Source organism: Balaenoptera physalus (assembly GCF_965194825.1).
Source record: "Balaenoptera physalus genome assembly, chromosome: 1".
In the NCBI taxonomy this organism is placed as follows: domain Eukaryota; kingdom Metazoa; phylum Chordata; class Mammalia; order Artiodactyla; family Balaenopteridae; genus Balaenoptera; species Balaenoptera physalus.
The window spans coordinates 163,597,092-163,617,454 of NC_138882.1; the positions used below are offsets into that span (position 1 = coordinate 163,597,092).

Consider the following 20,363-nt stretch of genomic DNA (forward strand, 5'->3'; position numbering starts at 1 on the left):
GTGATAAGTGTGTGTATGTGTCTTCTGTCTTTCTCTCTTCTATCCTTGGGTTGATAAAACAATACTTGCTATATAGTATGTTTTGATCTCTGGTGGGGAAAGATGTTTCTCATTTGCTTTTAAATTTTTTATTGGCTATTTTCGTGCCATTTCTCTCCTAGAATCTCTCTTTAGAATCAGTTTGTCAAATTTCATAAAAACTGCATTCCAATTTTGATTGCGATTGCGTGGAATTTATAGACTTAAGTTGACATCTTTGCAACATTGAGACTTCCTATCCAGGAATGTGGATATATGACTCTCCATTTATTCCCTGTTCCTTAACAGCTATATGAGATTGGCTGGAACCTCTGATCCATGTCTTGTGTCTAAGATTTCTCTTGATCAGCTCCTGCTTTGAGCTTAAGCTTCCACTGAATTGGTTCAGTTTATAAGCCCGAGTGTGCTAGGTTGTACTTTCCAAAGATGGCTGCACCAATATATGTCCCGTCCTCCATGCTCTTCTTCTTTTTTTGGGGGGGGGGGTTGTTTTGTTTTTTTGGTTGTTGTTTGTTGTTGTTGGCTTAAACAACAGAAGTTTATTTTCTCACAATTCTGGAGGCTGGTAGTTCAAGATCAAGGTGCTGGCAGGGTTGGTTTCTCCTGAGACCTCTCTCCTTGTCTTACAAGTGGCTGCCTTGTCGCTGTGATTTCACATGGTCTTTCTTTTATGCATGTGCATTCCTCATGTCTCTGCTTCTTCCTACTGGTCTTGGAGGGTCTCCTGGGGAGGGGGGGGTCCCTCTCTTGGGACATAAAAGCTGGTGGTGAACATACCTGGGAGTACTCACCCGAAGGCTGACATCTTGTCTGGGCCCCCATGCTCTTCTTGAATTGTGACATTGACACTCATCCATCAAGAGTTGGGGGTCTCTGTTCCTTCCCCTTGAAACTGGGCAAACCTTTGTAATTGCCTGCACCAAAAGAATGTGCTGAAATTGACACTGTGTGACTTCCGAGCCTGGGTCCTGGGAGGCAATTCTACTTTAGTCTGGTATTGTCTTGCTCTCACTGAACTGCTGTGTAAGAAGTTCAGCTACCTTGAAGCTGCCATGTGGGAGATACTTGTGGCAAGCTCACAAAGGGATCAAGGAGAGAGCTGCCCAAGAAATTCCATTTGTTCCAGCCTATTGGAGGCTTCCCAGTACAGACACCAGACACATGAGTGAAGAAGGCTCCTGCTGACTCCAACTCCAGTCACCATCTAACTGCAACCTTATAATAGACCTCAAGTCAGAACCAATCAGCAGAGCCATTCTTGAATTCCCAATCCGAGAAATGGTTGTTTTAAGCCACTCAGTTTTTAGATGGTTTGTTACGCTGCGATAAACAATGAATACACTCGTGTGCTGTCCAAATGTGAAGCTCATCCCCTTTCCACAGTCTCCACACACACACACACACACACACACAAACAACACTTACTCCTCAGAGGCTTTTGTGTGCTTAGTCTACAAAGAGAGGAAGAAATAAACAACATAAAACCAACTACTTTGTACATCCCATTTCTTAGACGTCCTTTACAAATCGTTCCGCGCACCCAGGCAGTGCCCATCAGCCCTCTGTCGCCTCCTCCTCCTCTCATCTTACTTCCTACAAACTTCAAATTCTTCTTCACTCCGTTAGGCAGTGCAATTAAGTTCTCTCAAGCCCTTTCTCCCAAACTCAGCTCCAGGAACCCCTTTCAAAGCCCAAGGCCCTTTGCCAACATGCCCAATGGAGTTGAACTTTCCCAGGTTCTAGAGAGTATTCTCCTTCACTATTTTAGCTGACCTGCTTGCGGTTGTCTTCCCCACATTGGGTGCAGGACTGGTACACAGAAAGTCCTCAATAAATCATAATGAAAGCAGAAATGTATCAAGCACCTACTATGTGCCGCTTGCTAGATTAAGGACATCATATGCATCGTCCCGTTCAGTCTTCACAAAAACCCTGTCAGATAGGGACTATTATTCCTTGTTACAGATGAGCAAACTGAGACTTCATATGGTTTTAGGTCCTGTGGTCATACTCAGTGACAGAGTCAGATTCCAAAGCACTCTACCAACATTGCTTAAGTGAATGAAAGGGAAGGTAAGAAACTCTGGAGAGAGGTTATTTTGGAAACCGGTAAATAAGGTGATGGTTGTTTCCATGATCATGGAGGAGATCACTTGGAGGGAGACAGCTGGCCAATCCCACAGACTCTGGTGCTTAAGGGAGCTGCAGAGAAGAAAAAGCAATAGAAGAAGGGCTGGATGGTGGACACCTGGACAGGGAAGACTTCAAGGATGGAATGGCCAAGGCAGACCCAGGTGCCAACAGCTTCACGACCGGAGGACTGAAGAGGACTTAAGCCTCAGTGGTGACCTCCAGCAGGGGCAGAAGCAGGGAGATGAGAGGAAGATGAGGAAGTTTAGAAGTGCTAGTGTTAGCAGTGAAGCCAGAGGGAGGAGGCGGAGTGGGTATTCACAGGATGGCTGATGCAGGAAGGGTCTTGGTATGTTTTAATATGGAAGAGGCCTGACTGACTGTATGTGGAGAGGAACGAGGTGGGTGGGGAGGGGCAGAGCCTGCTCCAAGGTCTGCAGAACCTGAGGCGCCCTGGGCCTGGGCCCTGGCGTAGAGCACCCAGGCCGGAGCTCGCAGGCAGAAGTGGCCGAAGACGTGGCTCAGGGGATGGGACGCGGACTGTGGGTCGGGGGAAGGGGCTGGGTCCTGGAGATCAGGCTGGACAGGGACCTGGGAAGGCCCTCTGCCTCCTCAGAGAGAAACGGAGGCGTGGTCCCTGTCCCGCACCCTGGCGGCTCTTCGGATTACCCGGCCGATGCCTCGGGGAAGCCCGAGGCGAGGATGGAGGGTGGGCGCTGGCGGCTGGACGGAGCGGGGCGGAGCTGGGCCGAGGGCGCCGGCCTCCCTCCCCGGGTCCTCTCAGGTGACAGACCCCCGCGGGCCCCCCGCCCCGCCCCGCCGCATATTCAGGAGGCCGGACCCGCCCCGTCCGAGAGCAGCTAGCGCGGCCGCGCCGGGAGCCTCAGCGGTCGGTGCGTGCGCGGAGCCGGCACCCATCCTCCTCGAGTCCGCCGCCCGCCATGGCCCCTGCGGCCGCCCGCCGCAGCCTCCTGGTTCTCCTGCAGGTGCTCGGGCTCGCCCTGGCGCAGATCGTAAGTCCCGCGCCGGGGTCCGGACTGCGGGGTCTGGGTCCGGGGTTCAGCATCCCGCGGTCTAGTCAAGGGCTCTCTCTGCCTGACCCCCACCCTCTGCTGACACTCCCTAGCGCGAGGGGCAGCTTCGGACAGTCCCGCGGCGCACGTCCCCTTAGGAGGGGCACAAACGGGGGGCGTCTTGGCACAGTGAAAGGGGGTGGATGAGCCGGGGAGCCAGAGGGACCCTGTCCCGAGATGCTCGGCCCTGCCTGGGACGGGCAGCGTGCGGCGAGAGCTGGCGCCGGGTCCTGGCAGCCCGGAGAGCCCAGGTGGCGGGGGACACAATGGTGCCCATTCACGGGGCTCCGGATTCTCCGCCCCCGCCGCCTCCCAGGGGCCGCCGGCTCCAGCCAGACGCCGCTCTCGCTGGCTGCTGCCTCTCTGCCCGGCTCGCGCGCTCGCGTCTCACTTTCGAGGGCCGGCTGGGGGGAGGGGGCCTAACGGGACGCGGGCGCGGAGGGGCAGGGCCCGGGCGCCATCTGGGGCCTGGTGCGGTTCGCAGCTCGCCTGCCGGGCGCCAGCCTGGCGCTTCTCGGCCTGGGGAGGGCGCGGGCACCTGGCAGGCGGGGGGCCCCCACCCGAGGCGGGGGTGGCCCCGTACGAGAGCCGCCTAAGGGAGGACGGAGGAGCGGTGCTGCGAGAGGGTGCTCTGAACAGGAGGAGAGAACAGGCTTCCCTTCCCTGGGTCCCCCCACGCCCCGTCTCTCTGCGCCTCCCCAGCTGTCCCGTCGGACTTTATCCGCACCGGGGGGAGAGGACGGGGTTCCTACTCACCTTCAGTATCTGTTGTTCACCTAAAAATAATCCGAGCAACCGTCCATTGAGGACCAAGCGTCTCTAGGCACCATCTTCCTTACCATCGGTTATTTATTTGAACCATCAGCATCTCCATCTGCTCCCACCCACGACAGCGCAAGGGCAACATGGTACAGTGGAAGGAGGTGGGCAGACCTAGGACGGAATTCTGGCTCCACCGCTTACTTCCGGTGATCACGGACCCCTTCATCTTTCAGAGCCTGTTTCCTCAACTGCAAACTGGGGCTTTTTAGTTTCGGCCTCACAGTTCTAAGCATTCAAGAACATAATATATGTAATGGTACACAATATCTGGTACACAGTGGGTTCTCAAGAAACGGGGAGTTCGCGGCTCCCTGAGGAGCTCCATTTCCTCAGGGAGAGGTGCACTCCTGGATGCCCAGTTCCCTGCACTATCTGAGGGCTGCACCCCTGTATGTGTTTTCAGAGAGGTCCACCAGGAGAGCGGGGCCCCCCGGGCCCCCCAGGGCCACCGGGAGTGCCTGGATCCGACGGAATCGACGTGAGTCTCTAACCTGGGACGGGAGGGGGAGAGAGGCGGCGGACAAAGGGGAACTTTGTGAGCCCTGGGTGTAGGGGGCGGGGGGCGGGGCGGTGAGGTTGACGCCTGGAGATGCAGTGCCCCCTGTTGCCAGTAGGCGACGCCGGCCTGCACCACAAGGAGACCGTTTGTTCTACAAAAACCTCAAACCAGCCCCGAGATGCAGAGCCCGTTATAGCCGCCGGCGGACAAGGAGCTGCTGTTCGGTCTGCCCGCCACAGCTCACAGAGATTCCTTATCCCTCGCCCCCTCCTCCCTTCTTTTTGGGGTGGGAGGCGCCCTGCCTCCTCGCCCTGCCCCCTGGCACGTCTGGATGCTTCTTCAGGGTAGCTTGGGAGCCTTGGCCAGACCACTGACCAGCTAGGGCCAGACTCCCGTCTCTTCCCTTTGCATTTTTCTCCCCGATTTAGAACCAGCTGGTCTCGTTCCCTGCTCTCCCTACCACAGTGAGGGTTAAATACCTCATTCTGGATGCTCCCCCAGGAGGTCAACCCCATGTTTACCTATCTCGACAGCCTTCTATTCAACCTGGTGCCCCACCCTCCAAACACAGGGCACAGGGTCCCTGCCAGGCTCTCTGGCCGCCACAGGCTCTGAAATGCCTGGAAGCCTCTCTGGGGCTGAATGTGATTCCACAGCCCATGTCTGTCCTCCACCAAGGGTCCTTTGTCACAGGGGAAGGAGGTCCTTCTTGCCTTGGTGACAGATTGAATCTGTCCCCTTGGTCCTTGCCCCTGCCCCATCTCGATTTCCTGACCCCAACCCAGAAGGCCGTCACTGCCCCCTTCGCTTACCTCCCCTTCATGTTTTCCTAAAAACCCCATGTTTCTCCCCACACTTGCTCAAATCCAAGAGGCACCTGCTCTCCAACAACCCTGTTCGCAGGTCTCCTAACTGGCCCCTTACCAACACTGGCATGACGAGAACCCACTCACATGCTGTTATCACCCTCTCCAGCCTGCCTGGGATTGGTCTCAATCCACCTATGGTTTTCTTGCGGGAAAGGGAGCTATTTTCCTAAAAAGCACAAGGCTTGAGAGGGCCCAGGACAGAAGAGAGGAGAGTGAGGAGAGGAGCGTGTGGGCCGGGCCAGCCAGGGCTTGTGTGTGCCCATCTGGCGGAGCACGAGCCATGGTGTGCTGTCTCAACAACTTGTATCTTGCAGGGTGACAAGGGGCCCCCTGGGAAAGCTGGCCCTCCGGTGAGTGCTTTTTCCTCCTTGACCTCTGACCCTTCCAGGTCTTAACCTCCTGTGTCTAATGTTTGCTCCACCTCTGTTTTCAAGGGACCTAAGGGAGAGCCTGGCAAAGCGGGGCCAGATGGGCCAGACGGCAAGCCCGGGACTGACGTGAGTACCTACCTGAGCGTCAGGTAGAGCAGGTTAGGGCTCCACCCACTGACTTCCAGAACCCAATTCTGGCATCTTCCCTGATCTGCTATTCAGAGCAGGACGGAGACTCTACAGCTGTGAGCCCCGCTCACCTTCATGTGAGATTGTGACCTCACACCCACCCCAGGAGCATTGAATCACAAGCAAATGGGGGTCCAGAGACGGGTTCTGCTCATCAGCAGCAGCCAGAATTTAGTCTCACATTTCTGGCCCCCAAGTATCAAACTGAATACTCTGGGCAGAGCTGCCCTTATGCTCCCTCTCCCTTCCTCTCCTTTTTCCTTCCCCACTCCACCCATCACAGCCCCAGGCACCACTCAGGAGAGGAACATTATTTGGCTGATACCACAGAGTTCCCGGGGACCCCAAGGTCACAGGCTCCTGGACACAGCCAGGGGCATTGGGAAGTCTTCTTCTTGGGGCATACATTTGAGTCAGTCACTGAAAGATGGGAGGAAGAAGAGGACCCCATGAGTTGCCTTTGCCCTGCTGGTGCAAGAGGTGCCCATTAGGGCTGTGACCAGCCACCAGGGCCGTTCCAACTCGTCCACACCCTGCAAAGATTACAAAGTATATTGCCTTCCACATCAGTCTTCATAGCCACCCAGAGAAGCAAGCATGATTATTAATCCATTTTGCAGATGAGAAAACTAAGGCTCAGAAAAAGTTGCCAAGGGCAGACATCAAGAAAATGGCTAATCCAGACCTATGTCTATCTAGGTTTTCTAGGCTCCTAGACTTGAGGCATGAGGTTTGGGCTGACAAATCTTTGGGCCTTGGTTTCTCATCTTTCAAAAGACAATAATTGTCAAGGGCTATGGTGGGAACCGTCGGAAGGGAAAGTGAGGTGTTGACGCCCTTAGGCCTTCATGGAGTGTGGTGAAAGGCAGCCTGGGCCCACCCAGGAGAGACCTCTGGACCCGCCCTGCCCCGTGGGTCAGGGAGCAGGTTCGTCTCTCACGGATATACCTTCTCTTTCTTCGCCAGGGTCTAACTGGAGCCAAGGGGGAGCCTGGTTCTATGGGGATCCCTGGAGTCAAGGTAAGTAGCCTGCTGGGGTCCTCAGCACGGGCAATCTAGCGCCAGAGTTTGGGAGGGGCTTCTGCAGACAGGATCAGGGACCCAGGAGACCCCAGCCTCTGAGCCTCTCCATTGCTCTTGCAGGGCCAGCCTGGGCTCCCAGGTCCCCCCGGCCTGCCGGTGAGTATAACTGGCAAGGGCTTTAAAGGACCCTTTGTGGGTAGGGGGACTTGTAAAAGGAGCCATGAACCTAATCTTTTCTTCTGTTCCAGGGCCCTGGCTTCGCCGGACCTCCTGTAAGTCTTCAGGGATGGGGCAGAGTCCCTGGGACTCTCCGGGAAGGAGGGTACAGAGGGCTTCCAGGGGAATGACCAGCATGGGGAGGGGCCAGCATGCTGTGATGGTGTTGGAAGTGGGCAGACTTGTCAGAGAACTCTGGGCGTATCCACTGGCTCTGAGATTCTCTGGCCCTTAAAGCCCTAATCTGTGAGCTTCTCTGGTGTTGGTTGCAAAGTGAAAGTGGGGAAGAGGGCTCTGGGTCCCTCTGTGACAGGGCTGGGCTGACCCTCTGAGGCATCCCAGCCACTGATGTCTCTGTCCCTAGGGACCACCTGGACCTGTTGGCCTCCCTGGTGAGATGGGAATCACGGGCCCCAAGGTGAGCCCCAGCTACCCCTCTGCTCACTCTGCCTCCTGCCCTCTGCCTTTAAGCTGGCAAGCTGAGTATCTCTCCAGGATTTCTTGAGTCTGCCTCTGGCCACCAGGGAGCTCCTGCAGGTCTAGGGCAGAAACCCTTCCTGCTGAGCCCACCCTGTGGTAGGTCTTCCAGGGAGGCCAAGGGCTGGGGCCATCCCCCCGAAGATCAGGCCTTGATCTCCCCAAGAGCCCAGATCTCAGGAGGTGACCTGGAGGGCAGGGTGGACAGGGCAGTAGCAGGAACTGGAGGAGGGGGCAGGGGTGACCTAGGCAGGACTGGACAAGGGTATGATTTGGGCCCTTCTTGCTTCCAGGGGGATCCTGGACCAGAGGGACCAGCAGGGCCCCCGGGGCCCCCTGGGAAACCGGTAAGTGTCCTCAGACCTCCCACACGGCAGTGTGTGGCTGGGGAAGGACAAGAGTCCTTGGCGCAAGCCCGGGGTGGGGACAGTTTGCTTCAGGCCCGTCTCCATACATCTTTTCTCAGGGCCGCCCAGGAACCATTCAGGGTCTGGAAGGCAGCGCGGACTTCCTGGTGAGAGGCGGTGTGGGGGTGGGGGTGGGCGGGGCTAATTCGGGAAGGGGCGGGTCATGTTGAGAGGGGCGGACAAGGAGATAGGTTCCTTCAGGAGGTAGGGTCAGAGGGAGAGGGGAGGGGCTGCAGCTGAGAGTTGCAGCCAGGTGCGGTGGGAGGAGGGCTCGGAGCTGGCAAGATGGGGAAGCACTGCCCAGTTGGCCTGGGGCAGGCCAGTGACCTCAGAGCCCTGCGGGATTTCCTTTCCAGTGTCCAACCAACTGTCCAGCGGGCGTGAAAGGGCCCCCGGGGCTGCAGGGAGTGAAGGTGAGCTCCTGGCCCAAGTCTTGGGGGATGGGGGGTGGGGAGGGGACCTACTCTGAGCTCTCTCCTTCCCTGCAGGGGCATCCTGGCAAGCGCGGGCTTCTGGGAGATTCCGGCCGCCAGGGGAAGCCGGTGAGTGTGAGGGCTGAGGGCCCTGGGAGGGTGTGTGTGGAGAGGGCCCTACAGGAGCCTCCCCCCCATCCTTCTCCCTTCCCCTTCCCCTGTGGGGCTCTGGGGATAAAGCCTTGAGCTGGGAGGCAAGAGGCCTAGATTCTAGGTCAATGTGTCCCTGGGCAAGTCCGTTCTCCTTGCTGTGCTTCCATTTCCCCATCCGTCCATCACATGGGACCGTATGGTTTCTAGGAGGCCTTCCTGTCTGCTTTTGCTGGGAAGAGGATGGTGTCTTTGGTTGTCTGTATGTTTGTCTCTCGATCTGCCTGCCTATCTGACTGCTCTTTCCTGCCCCTTAGGGTCCCAAGGGAGATGTGGGTGCCTCTGGAGAGCAAGGCATCCCTGGACCGCCGGTAAGGAACACTTTCCAAGGGCCCTCCTCACCTCTCCTGGGAGACCTTAGTGGAGTCATTCTCCTGCTCTGGGCTCTAACTTGTGAAAGAGACACCTGTGTCCAGCTGGTGTGTCTCTGGGTTGGTGGGGGGGGAGGGAGGCTGAGGCTGACTGTGAGAGACTGGGGGACAGGAACCAAGGCTGTCAGCCAGAAGACTCACCTGAGGCCCAGGTTCTGCCACTGTCCCTTCTGAGTGACCCTGGCGAGTCTCTCCCACCTCCGAGCATCAGTGACCGTCCGTGATAGGGACTCCGTGCCTGCCTCAGAGAGGCACTGAAAAAATTGGGTGGGGGTCAGGGAAGGTGTCACGAAGTGGGCCTTCTAGTTGCCATCGCTGTCATTATTCTGTCTTGACAGGGTCCCCAGGGCGTCAGGGGCTACCCGGGCATGGCGGGACCCAAAGGAGAGACGGTGAGTGGGTCTGGGGTGTCCTGCAAGAGCTGCTGGAACCAGCCCTCTGGCCTCTGGGGTCCAGCCAGCACTGACCCGCGACCTCTCCTCTCTCCAGGGTCCTCACGGGTACAAAGGCATGGTGGGCTCCATCGGCGCCGCCGGGTCACCAGTGAGTCCACTCCTGCTTCTGCCCACACTCACCTCCTCCAGACACAGCTCCTAGGGCTGCAGAGGGGTGCGGCTCCGCCTGAGCCCACATAACTTGCATTTCTGTTTGTCCTTCTTGCCAGGGTGAGGAAGGTCCTCCGGGGCCACCAGGCCGAGCTGGGGAGAAGGGTGACGTGGTGAGTCCTCAGGCACCCCTGTCCAGTCACGGCCCCTGGGGAGAACTGGGTGAACTCAGCTCCACCCAAGGCTCACGTGCGTGCACAAACGTGTGTGTGTGTGCATACGTTATTCTGCATGTCTGTGCGTGTGGGTGACTGATGTGAGGGAGGAACGTCTGTGCCCAGAGCCCAGCCAGCCCCAGCAGCCCCCTCCTCCAAGCCCAGCCTGTTGCTGATCAAATTCAGACTTTGGGAGAACCGTGTAATGCAGTCCCACGGTCACTGGGGCCAGACAATGAAATTCCAGGGAATCAGTCATGGGGCTAATGGGATTTGGTCCAGATCCCAGTTCTCTTAACTCTCTCTTTTTTTTAAAGTAAAAGACTATCTCTTTTGAGCAGTTCTGAGTTTACAGAAAAATTGAGCAGAAAGTAAAGTTAGGGTTGTTTTTCTTTTTGTTAGTTTTCTTATTGTGCAAGTTTTTTGACAAACGCAAAAGTAGGGCGAATAATATAGTGATCTCTTATGTACCTACCTCCCCAAATTAACCTTTTACCGCTCTCACTTCATCCATCCTCTTCTCCCTTTCTTTCCTTCACTTCGTTGCTTTGCTCTGATATTTTCAAGCAAATTCTTAACATTACGTCATGTTACCCACTTTTGAATGTATCTCTTACAAATAAGGCTCTTTCCTCACATAACCACGATATCATTATCACACCAACAAAATTATCAATTATTCCTGAACATCATCTAATCATCAGCTTGTAGTCTGTTTTTCCCAGTGATCTCAAAAATGTCTTTTCAGGGTTCTTGTTCAAATCAAGACCCAAACCAAGTGCACACATTGTCTTTAGTGGTTGTGTTTCTTCACATCAGTGTCACTCGGGGCCTTGGTGGGTCTCAGCGCTGGCTCCTCCCCTGTCCTGCTCCAGCCCAGCCTGCTTGGTGCTGACCTCTGCTCCCTCCCGCTAGGTCCAGGGCAAACTCACACAACTAGGCCCCTCTCCTCCGGCCCCTGCACAGCATGGCCTGTGCCACAGGGACCCTGGGACCCGGAGGTCACTGTTCTCAGCTGTTCCCTTCTCTGAACAGCCAGACAGGAGTTCAGCCTCCTGAAGGTGATCTGATCTCTGTCTACTTTGCAGGGCAGCCAAGGTATCCGAGGACCCCAGGGAATAACAGGCCCGAAGGGAGCAACTGTAAGTGGACAGAGGGCGGGGTCCAGGCAGCTCTCCAAGCCCCCAGAGGAGGAGGAGCCTGGGGTTCTAGACTGAACTCTGTTGCCAGTGGGCTGTCACCTCGGGAAATGCCCTCTTTCTGCGCCTTAGTTTTTTCACCTGTAAATAGGGTGGTGATGTAGGAGAGGTCCTGGGATACTTATCACCCACACAAGGGAAGGACTGTGGTCCATCCCACGAAATCCCTTCCCACTTCCACTCTCCCACCCCCAATTGGCTGGTGGGGCTTCCCAAGATGACCTGACTCACTTCCTACGCACAGGGACATGGGTGGGTGGCCTGACCCTAGGTATCTCCTCATTGTGAGTGTCCCTTCGACTTTCCTCCTGAGCAGGGCCCACCAGGCATTGACGGCAAGGACGGGACCCCAGGCACACCTGGCGTGAAGGTAGGAGTGGGGACGGCTGGTGGGATTGGGGCAAGGGTCAGGGCCCTTTCCAGCTGAGGCTGTGAGTCCCATCACACTGAGCCTGGAGGCCCAGGAGCCTGGGATCCTCACGCGTGTCACGGACACATTCCTGGTTGCCTCGGGGCCTCAGTTTCCCTGCCTCCACTCGGGTGGGAGACTCATCTGTGTCTCTGGCTCTGTCTCTCGCAGGGCAGTGCAGGACAGGTGGGGCGGCCAGGAAACCCGGGCCACCAGGGCCTAGTGGTGAGTATGGGGCGGAGCCATGGGGGCTGCCACACAGCAAGTTGCTTATCCTCCTCCAGGAGGCCAGGCACCCTGTGGCCCACCTCCCCACGGTGGCGTGAGTGGCTGATGAGATGGAAGTCACACACCCGGGGCTCGTGCTCTAGTCCCTGTCCCCACCCAGCTCAGGCCTCCTCACCAAGTCTGGCCTGGCTTGGGCTTCATTATTTGGACAGTTGCTCCGGCCTTCTCTTTGACCATTCCAACCGTCCATGTTGGCTAAGTGGAATCTGACCATTTCCCTGCTAAACACCTTCCGTGCTCCCCCTCCCCTGCTGCCTCCAGGAAAAAGTCATTCTGTCCAGTCATTCAATAGAGTTACTGAGGTCCAGTAAGTGGCAGAGAAAGTTGTGAACAGCACAGCTACACCCCTCATCCTCGCAGCTCACCTTAGCATCTAAAGACCACCATAATCGGACCCCAGCCTATCCCTCCGCCTCATCAGCCACTGCCTCTCTTCATCCTTTCCCTTCTCAACATGGCCTTGGCTTTTCTGCCTCCACACATTCAAGCCTTTACTGGTCCCTCTGCTTGGAATGCCCTTCCCATCTCTCTGTGCCTTCTCACCGTCAGGCCCACCTCCATCCCACACCTTCTGGGAACCGCCGTCCCTCCCTGCCAGGGGTACTGAGGCCGAGGCCTGCTAACATGTCCACGTGCAGACTGTGTTCCTGTGGGCACTCACATGTGGTCCCCTTCTCCCCATGGACCACAGGCACTTGTAGGCAGGCCCTTCTGTACCCACCTCCTCTCTCACCAGGGATTCGCGGCTAGGCACAGTCAAGTTCATGGCTGGGCCTTCTGCTGTTCAGCTCCCATAAGGCAGGGGAGGAATCCGGGAGGTAAAGCATTAGGTGCACAGGGCTCCCCCTGCCAGGGGAGAAACTGACATCAGCTTCCTTCTACAGGGTGTGCCCGGCCAGCCTGGGACAAAAGGAGGCCCTGGAGACAAGGTGAGAGGGCAGAGTTGGCTTCATCTGAGCAAGGGAGCCTGGGGGCAGGGACCAGGGACACGGCTTAAAGACTGCAAGGCCCAGTCCTCAGCCCAAGATCAGAGACTTGGCCTGGACACAAGTCCCTTGGGCCTAACCACCTCCCTCCTGTCCCCTCCCTCCCACCCTCATCCTGGCTAGAGGAGACAGGATGGCGTGGCTGCATACCTAGATGAGAAACAGGAAAATCAATGGAGTCCAGAGGACCTCACCAATAACCCTCTCCTCTCCCCAACTCATTTGGTTCCAGAGTCTTTTTAAGGTTCCCTGGGCTTCTCCAAGGCCAAGGGCCTGACTGGGCTACACAGACTGACCTCAGAACTCTGTTTTCCTGCAGGGTGAGCCAGGCCGGCAAGGCTTCCCAGGAGTCTCTGGTTCCCCCGGGAAGGAGGTGAGTGTCCCCTCTTCTGACACAAGGGCTCTTGCTTTGCTCCCTTCCCCCGCTCCCCCAGGCCTGAGGACCCTGCACTCATTGTATGGGGCCTGAGTGAGACTATGAGGTGGACCCCTAGCCTAGGGGTGCCCTCGGTGCCAGTCAAGGCTCTGCCACTGACCCAGGGAAGCTCTCTTCTCTCTCTGGGCCCCGGTTTCCCTGTGTACAATGCAGAGAGGGTGGGAGCTGCTTCTGTCCTGGGGTAGGACCTCTCCAGGTGGCCCAACTGACTGGGGCTGAGAATCCAGCAGGAAGTCATTGATTCATTCATTCCATAAACATTCACCAAATATCTGCAACCCGCTAGACGCTGAGATAGACAGTCTCCTACTCACATGGAGCTTACAGTTTCGTGGGAGAGACAGACATTAAATTAAATAAATGATCGCATGATGACTACAACTGTATTGGGTCCTATGAAGGAAAAGTACAGGGACCGGAAGAAGAGGAGGTAAAGGAAGTCTTCCTGATGAAGCAAATTAGCTGAGCCCCAAGGGTGGGTAGGGGCTGGCCAGGTGTGGAAGGGAGGGATCCTCCAGGCTATTGCTCACCTCTGATTTCTCTGTCCCCCAGGGAGAGCCAGGGCCTCGAGGAGAAATCGGTCCCCAGGGCATCATGGGGCAGAAGGTAAGTGCCTGGCACAGTGGCCCCTCCCTGGGGGCCTCTGCAGCAGCTGGCACTGCTGGACCCAGGATCTGGGTCCTCTCAAGGCTCCAGTACCTGCCCAGTCCTGCCCAGCCTGCATGAGGTCTCCCAGTCAGGGCCTCAGTTTGCTGGTCTGAAGTGGAGCCAAGGACCTCCACGGTGGTGACAGCAGGAATGGAGGGCACCCTGACCACGCAGGGTCTGGGATCTGGCAGGGAGAGGCTGCCCCCACTGATAGCCGGATGTGACCTTCACTTTCCATTTCAGGGTGACCACGGTGAGAGGGGGCCAGTGGGGCAGCCAGGCCCTCAAGGCCTACAGGTAAGTGCAGGGCGGCTGAGATGGGCATGGGGAGCATGTCTGGGCACCTCATCTGACTTACTCCTCTGGTTTCTTTTCTCCTCAGGGCCCCAAGGGGGAACAGGGTCCCCCCGGAATTCCAGGGCCCCAAGGCTTGCCAGGAATCAAGGGAGACAAGGTACCAAATGGGGCTGGAAAATACCAGGGAAAGAAGCCTTAAGACTCTGGGGGAGGAGTCGGTGGAGGGCAGTGAGATCCTTGAGCACCGCAAATCTTCGTGGAAAAAGTACTCCCTGCGGGTCCCAAGGGACTCCGGAGGTGGGGGGCGGAGCTGCAGAAGGGCGTGTGGCCAGGAGCCGGGGTTGGGGGGACCCTGTGGACCTAGCCTCCCCTGGACCCGAGCTCACCAAGCCCCGGAACCCCCCCCCCCCGCCCCGCTTTCTCCAGGGCTCCCCAGGGAAGACCGGGCCCCGCGGCGGAGTGGTGAGTGCCAGCATGTCCCCTACCTCCGCCGTCTGGGCATCCCGCGTCGGGGCGGGGGACGCGGGTGTCACAGGCCAGCACAGCCGCCCCACCCCTGCTCCCACGCCACGCGGGGCCACAGCGGTCTGACTCGGTTTCAATCTGCAGGGCGACCCGGGGGTGGCTGGCCTCCCAGGAGAGAAAGGCGAGAAGGTGAGCCGGCTGTGAGGGGCGGCGGGGTGGGGGGAGCGGCGGGCGGGCCCTGGGACCCCTCGTGACCGTGCTTCCTTGTGCCTGCAGGGCGAGTCCGGCGAGCCGGGGCCCAAGGGACAGGTGAGTCCTGCAGCCATGACACCACCTTCCCCCTCTCCCGCCATCCCCCTTCCCTCGGCGCCGCTGGGGACCAGGACCGCGGCTCCCCAGGCTTCCCTCCCCCCATCCCATCCTTCCCCGACCCCGCCCCCCGCTGACCCCAGCGCGTGCGTCCTCTGACCCCGGCTCTGCACCCACCCCGCTCGGCAGCAAGGAGTCCGCGGAGAAGCCGGCTATCCGGGCCCCAGCGGAGATGCAGGCGCCCCGGGGGTGCAGGGCTACCCCGGGCCCCCGGGCCCTCGAGGACTGGCTGGAAACCGAGGCTTGCCCGGACAGCCCGGGAGGCAGGGTGTGGCGGTAAGTTGGCCTCCAGGGGTGGAGGAGTCTCTTTGGAAGGACATCTCTTTGGGTTGCTGCTTATCGCCCCAAAGTCTGGGAATTCCCAGAGGAAGCTGGCTTCCCTGAGGCTGATTCCAAACCTCAGGGTCAGAGAGGATGGGTGTGGGTGCAGGAGGGATTTCAGTCAGATGCTGAAAATACTTCTGGTGAGAAAATGGGAACAGGAGGGGGTCATAGCGCTGGAGCGGTCAGCCCTGGCAGCCAGGGGCTTCTTCCCGAAAGACCTCCTCTGCTTTCAGGGCCGAGATGCTAGTGACCAGCACATCGAGGATGTGGTGCTGAAGATGCTGCAAGGTGAGGGGCGGGGGGGCAGCAACTCCTCCCCACAGTCAGGGCATCGCCATCCTTCAGGAGCCTCTTCAAGTGGCCTTGCTGGAGAGTCTGCAGTCAGGGGCGGCCCTTCCAGCTCTGCCTCCAAGGGTCTGGGGACCTTACCTACATCCCTGCCCTCTCAGGACCTTTGACCTCCATAAAACAGCCTGAGGAAGGTGGAGGTTAACCCCCAGGCTGTTCTGTGTGCACACGTAGGGGCCAGGGGCCAGGGGCCAGGGGCCGGGATGCTCTGCCTTCCCCAGTTTTACTGAGCTGACACCCATCTTACAGACTTCCCTGTCTCCCTCCCTCCCTCCAGAGCAACTGGCAGAGATGGCTGTGAGTGCCAAGCGGGAGGCTCTGGGTGCGACCGGGATGATGGGTCTCCCAGGACCCCCTGGGCCTCCTGGGTACCCAGGCAAACAGGGACCCATTGGGCACCCTGGCCCTCGGGGCATTCCTGGCATCGTGGGAGCCGTGGGTCAGATTGGCAACACTGGGCCCAAGGGTGAGTGCTATTCTGTGGTGGCCAGGGGATGGGGATTTGGCCAAGACCAGCCCCTGGGGGGTCTCAGTTACTGAGTTGATTGCTCCGCCTCCTGTTTTATCTTTCATCATTCTCCTTCCCAGGATGAGGTATAGACACTTTCACCCATTTCTCCCACATGTGACTCCTGGGCTTGCTTTTTCAGTAGCTAATTGATAGAAATGAATGTACTGTTTTACAGATTGGGCTTTTTGGGGGGTTTTGTTTGTTTTAAATTTACTTAGTGGTACTCCATAAACCTCCTTCCATGTCTCTAAAAGTGGGGAGGCAGATTAAGAAAATACTAATGAAGGCAAGCTCAAGTCACAAGACAGGTGTGAGTCCAGACTCTGCCACTTTCTCATTGTGGCTCCTGAACAACTTACCTGTTTATCTTCCTGGGTCTTAGATTTATCATCTGTAAAATGGGGATATTAATAGCAACAACCTCATAGTTGTCATGAAGATTACATTTATAGGTAACTTACATAGAGTTGGTACATAGCAAATGCCAACTATTGTTATTATTAGACACTTTCCTGTAAAGAACTTTATCAGCTGTATAGTCTTCCATCCTTTGGACTTGCCTTTATTTAATCAGTTCTGCAGTCATGTCCAACTTTCCCCTATTATAAACTAGCACAAAACAAATAATTGTGTGTGAAATAGAAATTAAGTAGCAAGCCGAGTAGAAAAAAAGCATTTTCCTATTCTGAAAAACTAAGGCTTGATTCTTTCTCTGCAGGAAAATGTGGAGAGAAGGGTGATAGGGGAGAAGTTGGACGAGGGCATCCCGGGATGCCTGGGCCCCCAGGGATCCCAGGTAAGATCTTGGCGCTGCCCAGTGGCAGTTGTGTCCCTCAGCTCTGGGATTAATGACCCAAAGACAACTGGGTCTCTTCCATGGAAGCCTCAGGCTCAGCCAACTCAGTCCCACACATCCGATTTTTGATACTTTCGGAGCACCCAGGAGCCTCTGGGTGGGGTCTGGCTGAGAACTGGACAGCTGGGATTCTGAGGACTTCCTGGGTTGCACAAAAATCTGCTTCATGGAGGGAAAGGAAGGGGCATGTGCTCCCCAGAGTCACTGACTGGGAGTTGGGAGGAAAGGACAATCAGACACGACTCTCTCAGAACCTGTGTGTCTGGGGCAGAGTCCCTCCTTTCTGTGTGTCCTTGGCTTCATTTTTCCCACCTTGATGTCTTGACCTTCTCCCTCTCATAGGACTGCCTGGCCGGCCTGGCCAGGCAATCAACGGCAAAGATGGAGATCGAGGGGTCCCAGGGGCCCCAGGAGAGGCAGGCCGACCTGGCCTGCCAGGCCCCATGGGGCTGCCAGGCTTCTGTGAGCCTGCGGCCTGCCTTGGAGCCTCAGCCTACACGTCTGCACGCCTCACAGAGCCTGGATCCATCAAGGGGCCATGAGCATCAGGCCAAGACGGAGCCCAGTGGGCATCCTAGGGTGAAAGGACTAGGTGCCCTCTGGGTGGACATGCATCCCATTCCTCTGCCCAGGAAACTAGCTTCCCCAGGACCTTTGTCTGGGACCCAGGAGTCCTGAGGAAAAGGAAATTCTAAAACATGGGGGAAGGGAAGGGAGGACATCAGAGTGAAAAGGTGAGGCTAACAGACAGGGCAAGTGGCACCGGAGAGTGCAAGGTCCAGAGGATGGGGTGGCTTTCCTTCCCAGAGCACCGCTCAAATGTCACCAAAACAAATGTCTCCTTAATTTGCACCATCCTCCACTGGCCATCTTGTCCTTGGGGCAAGTGGACTGACGCCTTTGCTGGTTCCTGATTCCATTTTCACCCCCTGGGCTTACTGGCTGACTGCCTGGAGGTGGCCATCCTTAAGCCAGTCCACTACTTCCTCCCTGCCTTCCTCCCATCTGAGTATTTAAACACCCATCTCTCTTCCCTTTCTGGCATCACCCTCTCCCACCAAACCGCTAGATCCACCCAGGCCTTTCTGTAAATAAAAGCCCCTGACTTGGGTACAAACCAGGATGTGAGTGTTGGGCTTAATTTCTTGTGGATTAGGGGTGGGCCTCCACGTCCTGAGCAGGATGGTCAAGGGCTCCAGAAGGGGAGGGTGGAGGGCGGGGTACCTTCCTCTGGGTACATCCTGAATTATGAGGATGGCACAGCATATTTGAGGAACACCTGTGGGATGAACCTGCAGGTAGAGTTAGGATGGTGACCCTCTGTCTAACTTTGGGCAGATCCTTCCCAGCCTTTGTACAGCTGGGCAAGGACTTGGCCTTGCCTCACTTATTCAGTAGAGCGCACCCAGTGTCTTGCCAGGGCCTGACACACAGGAGGTCCTCTGTGAGTTTTGGCACCCACCGTGTGCTGGCCCTGGGGCAGGAGTTGGCAGCCAAGACTGGAAGTCCTGGCTCTTGCCTTCCAGAGGCTTCTAGGCCCGTGAGAAAAACAGACCTGGACCTGGATGATGAGGGCAGAAGTGACATTCACTCATGCCACTTTCACTGAGGGAACATCTAGGGGAGACTCACTCAGATCTGATGTGTGGGTCTGGGGGCTCCCAGCCTCATAGCTGTGTAGGCCAGCAAGGCCACTGCAAGCAGCAGGAGCAGGAAAGGGCGTGGCAGGTAGCTCTGACCCATGCAATGATGGGAGCTTTGGGAATTCAGGGAGTGACCCATCCCTTTGCGCCATTATTGATTTGGGCATTTATTCCCCCAAATGAAGCATTCTGCCAATCTTCCTCCTGGAGGCACAGGACTCCGGCCTGAGGTCCCAGCATTTGTGAAGCTTGGGCTCTCTTACACCTCACCCTAAACCTCTAAACCTGGCTGTAAGTCTCCACTTGTGCTGGGGCAGCCTTCTCTTCCTCTGGCCAGCAGATGCCGAGAACTACCCTCAGTAGCCTCCCCTGCCCCAACACACACACACACACACACACACACACACACACACACACACACACACACACACACACACACACACACACACACACCCATGGGCGGCCTCTCAGCCCCCTTACCTCAATCCAGGGACAGGAAGGAGAGGGTAGGGTAGCCCTAAGGGCCACAGAGGTGGCTTCACCCTCAGAGCTTTGGCAAATCCGGAATCACAGCATCCCAGGCCCCAACGGGGGCCAGAAGGCCCCGTTGCCGCTGTGGCTGCCAGGGGAGCCGCTGGAATGCAGAATCTAGAGCTCAGTGGAGGGCTAGAGGATGAGGGCTGCAGGAGGCAGCTGCATCCCGGCCCTGAGCAGCAGGCCCTCAGGCATTTCATACCTGCTGGGGAAGGGTTCTCCTTCCCAAGGCCATGTCACTTTACTTGTCCCGGTGCCTGAAACTTTGGGCTTAGAGAGCCAGTCTATTCCTTGAGCTTTCCTCATGTGCTGGCCCTGGCCTCTTTCCTTCTCCCTCTCTGTGACTTTCCCTGAGAGTAGTTCCACTGGAGGATTTGAATTACACGATTCACAGATCTTATGCAGAGTTACACCTCATTCCTTACGACTCAGGCATTTGAAGGAGACAAAAGGGGGCTGATTCCTAGGAACTAGTGGCTGGTAGCCTTTCTGATACTTCCTGGAGGGTGATTCACTCAGGAAAAACACACGTCCTTACTTTGATCTTACAATTCTCCCAGAAGTCTCTCTGACCTCATGTCCACGCTTGGACCCTGGTACATTTCATTCCAGCCACTCCAGCCCCTGTGCTGCTCCTCAAACATGCTGCGCCAACACACGTGCTATTTATGCTCTCTACCTGGAATGTCCTTTTTCAAAGTGTCACGGTCAGCGACCTCGCATCAGGTCTTTACTCAAAAGTGACCTTCTCATCCCTACCCCAATATTGATACCCACCTTGGGTTTTACTATTTCTCCTTAGCACTTATCACTATTCAACATACAACATATAACATACAACATATAAGCTCCATAACGGCAGAAACTTTGGTCTTGTTTGCCACTCCGTTCCCCAGCACGTAAAACAGTGCCTGGTAAAACATAAGTGACTCTGGTTGATAAGACTATATAACTGAAATTTGCTAAGAGGGTAGAACTTAAATGTTTCACCAGAGATATATACATACATATCTCTGTACATATGAAAAAAATCATTTGAAAAGAGAAAAGTAAACAAAAGAAAGTTTCAAAAACAAAACCTCAAAACGGTGCCTGGCACATAGCAGGTGCTCAATAAAGTAGTTGTTAAGTGAATGAATAATATGTCCAGGGTGCTCAAAGAAGACCCCACCAATCATCAA

The 20,363-nt window shown here is 56.4% G+C and overlaps 1 protein-coding gene across 1 annotated transcript; it reads left to right on the forward strand.

The window, feature by feature from the left end:
- The first annotated feature begins 3,001 nt into the window (after positions 1 to 3,001).
- Positions 3,002 to 18,128, forward strand: COL9A2 (collagen type IX alpha 2 chain). The gene is made up of 32 exons (XM_082440387.1): positions 3,002 to 3,182; positions 4,468 to 4,542; positions 5,747 to 5,782; positions 5,867 to 5,929; positions 6,959 to 7,012; positions 7,136 to 7,171; positions 7,264 to 7,287; positions 7,596 to 7,649; positions 8,002 to 8,055; positions 8,175 to 8,222; positions 8,472 to 8,528; positions 8,604 to 8,657; positions 8,996 to 9,049; positions 9,448 to 9,501; positions 9,599 to 9,652; positions 9,774 to 9,827; positions 10,958 to 11,011; positions 11,385 to 11,438; positions 11,649 to 11,702; positions 12,650 to 12,694; positions 13,071 to 13,124; positions 13,740 to 13,793; positions 14,079 to 14,132; positions 14,218 to 14,289; positions 14,559 to 14,594; positions 14,742 to 14,786; positions 14,874 to 14,906; positions 15,096 to 15,242; positions 15,524 to 15,578; positions 15,916 to 16,104; positions 16,868 to 16,945; positions 17,348 to 18,128. Exons 1-32 carry the CDS (start codon positions 3,111 to 3,113, stop codon positions 17,545 to 17,547), a joined length of 2,067 nt encoding a protein of 688 aa, XP_082296513.1. The 5' UTR covers positions 3,002 to 3,110; the 3' UTR covers positions 17,548 to 18,128.
- The last annotated feature ends 2,235 nt before the right edge of the window (positions 18,129 to 20,363 follow it).

What these genes read in the sequence shown, in the direction of transcription:
- COL9A2 (XM_082440387.1), top strand. Translation starts at nt 3,111, where the DNA reads ATGGCCCCTGCGGCCGCCCGCCGCAGCCTCCTGGTTCTCCTGCAGGTG. An exon ending in CGGGGCCCCCTGGGAAACCG is followed by an intron (nt 8,056 to 8,174) that starts GTAAGTGTCCTC and finishes ATCTTTTCTCAG; the next exon opens with GGCCGCCCAGGAACCATTCA. An exon ending in CCGGGCCCCGCGGCGGAGTG is followed by an intron (nt 14,595 to 14,741) that starts GTGAGTGCCAGC and finishes TTCAATCTGCAG; the next exon opens with GGCGACCCGGGGGTGGCTGG.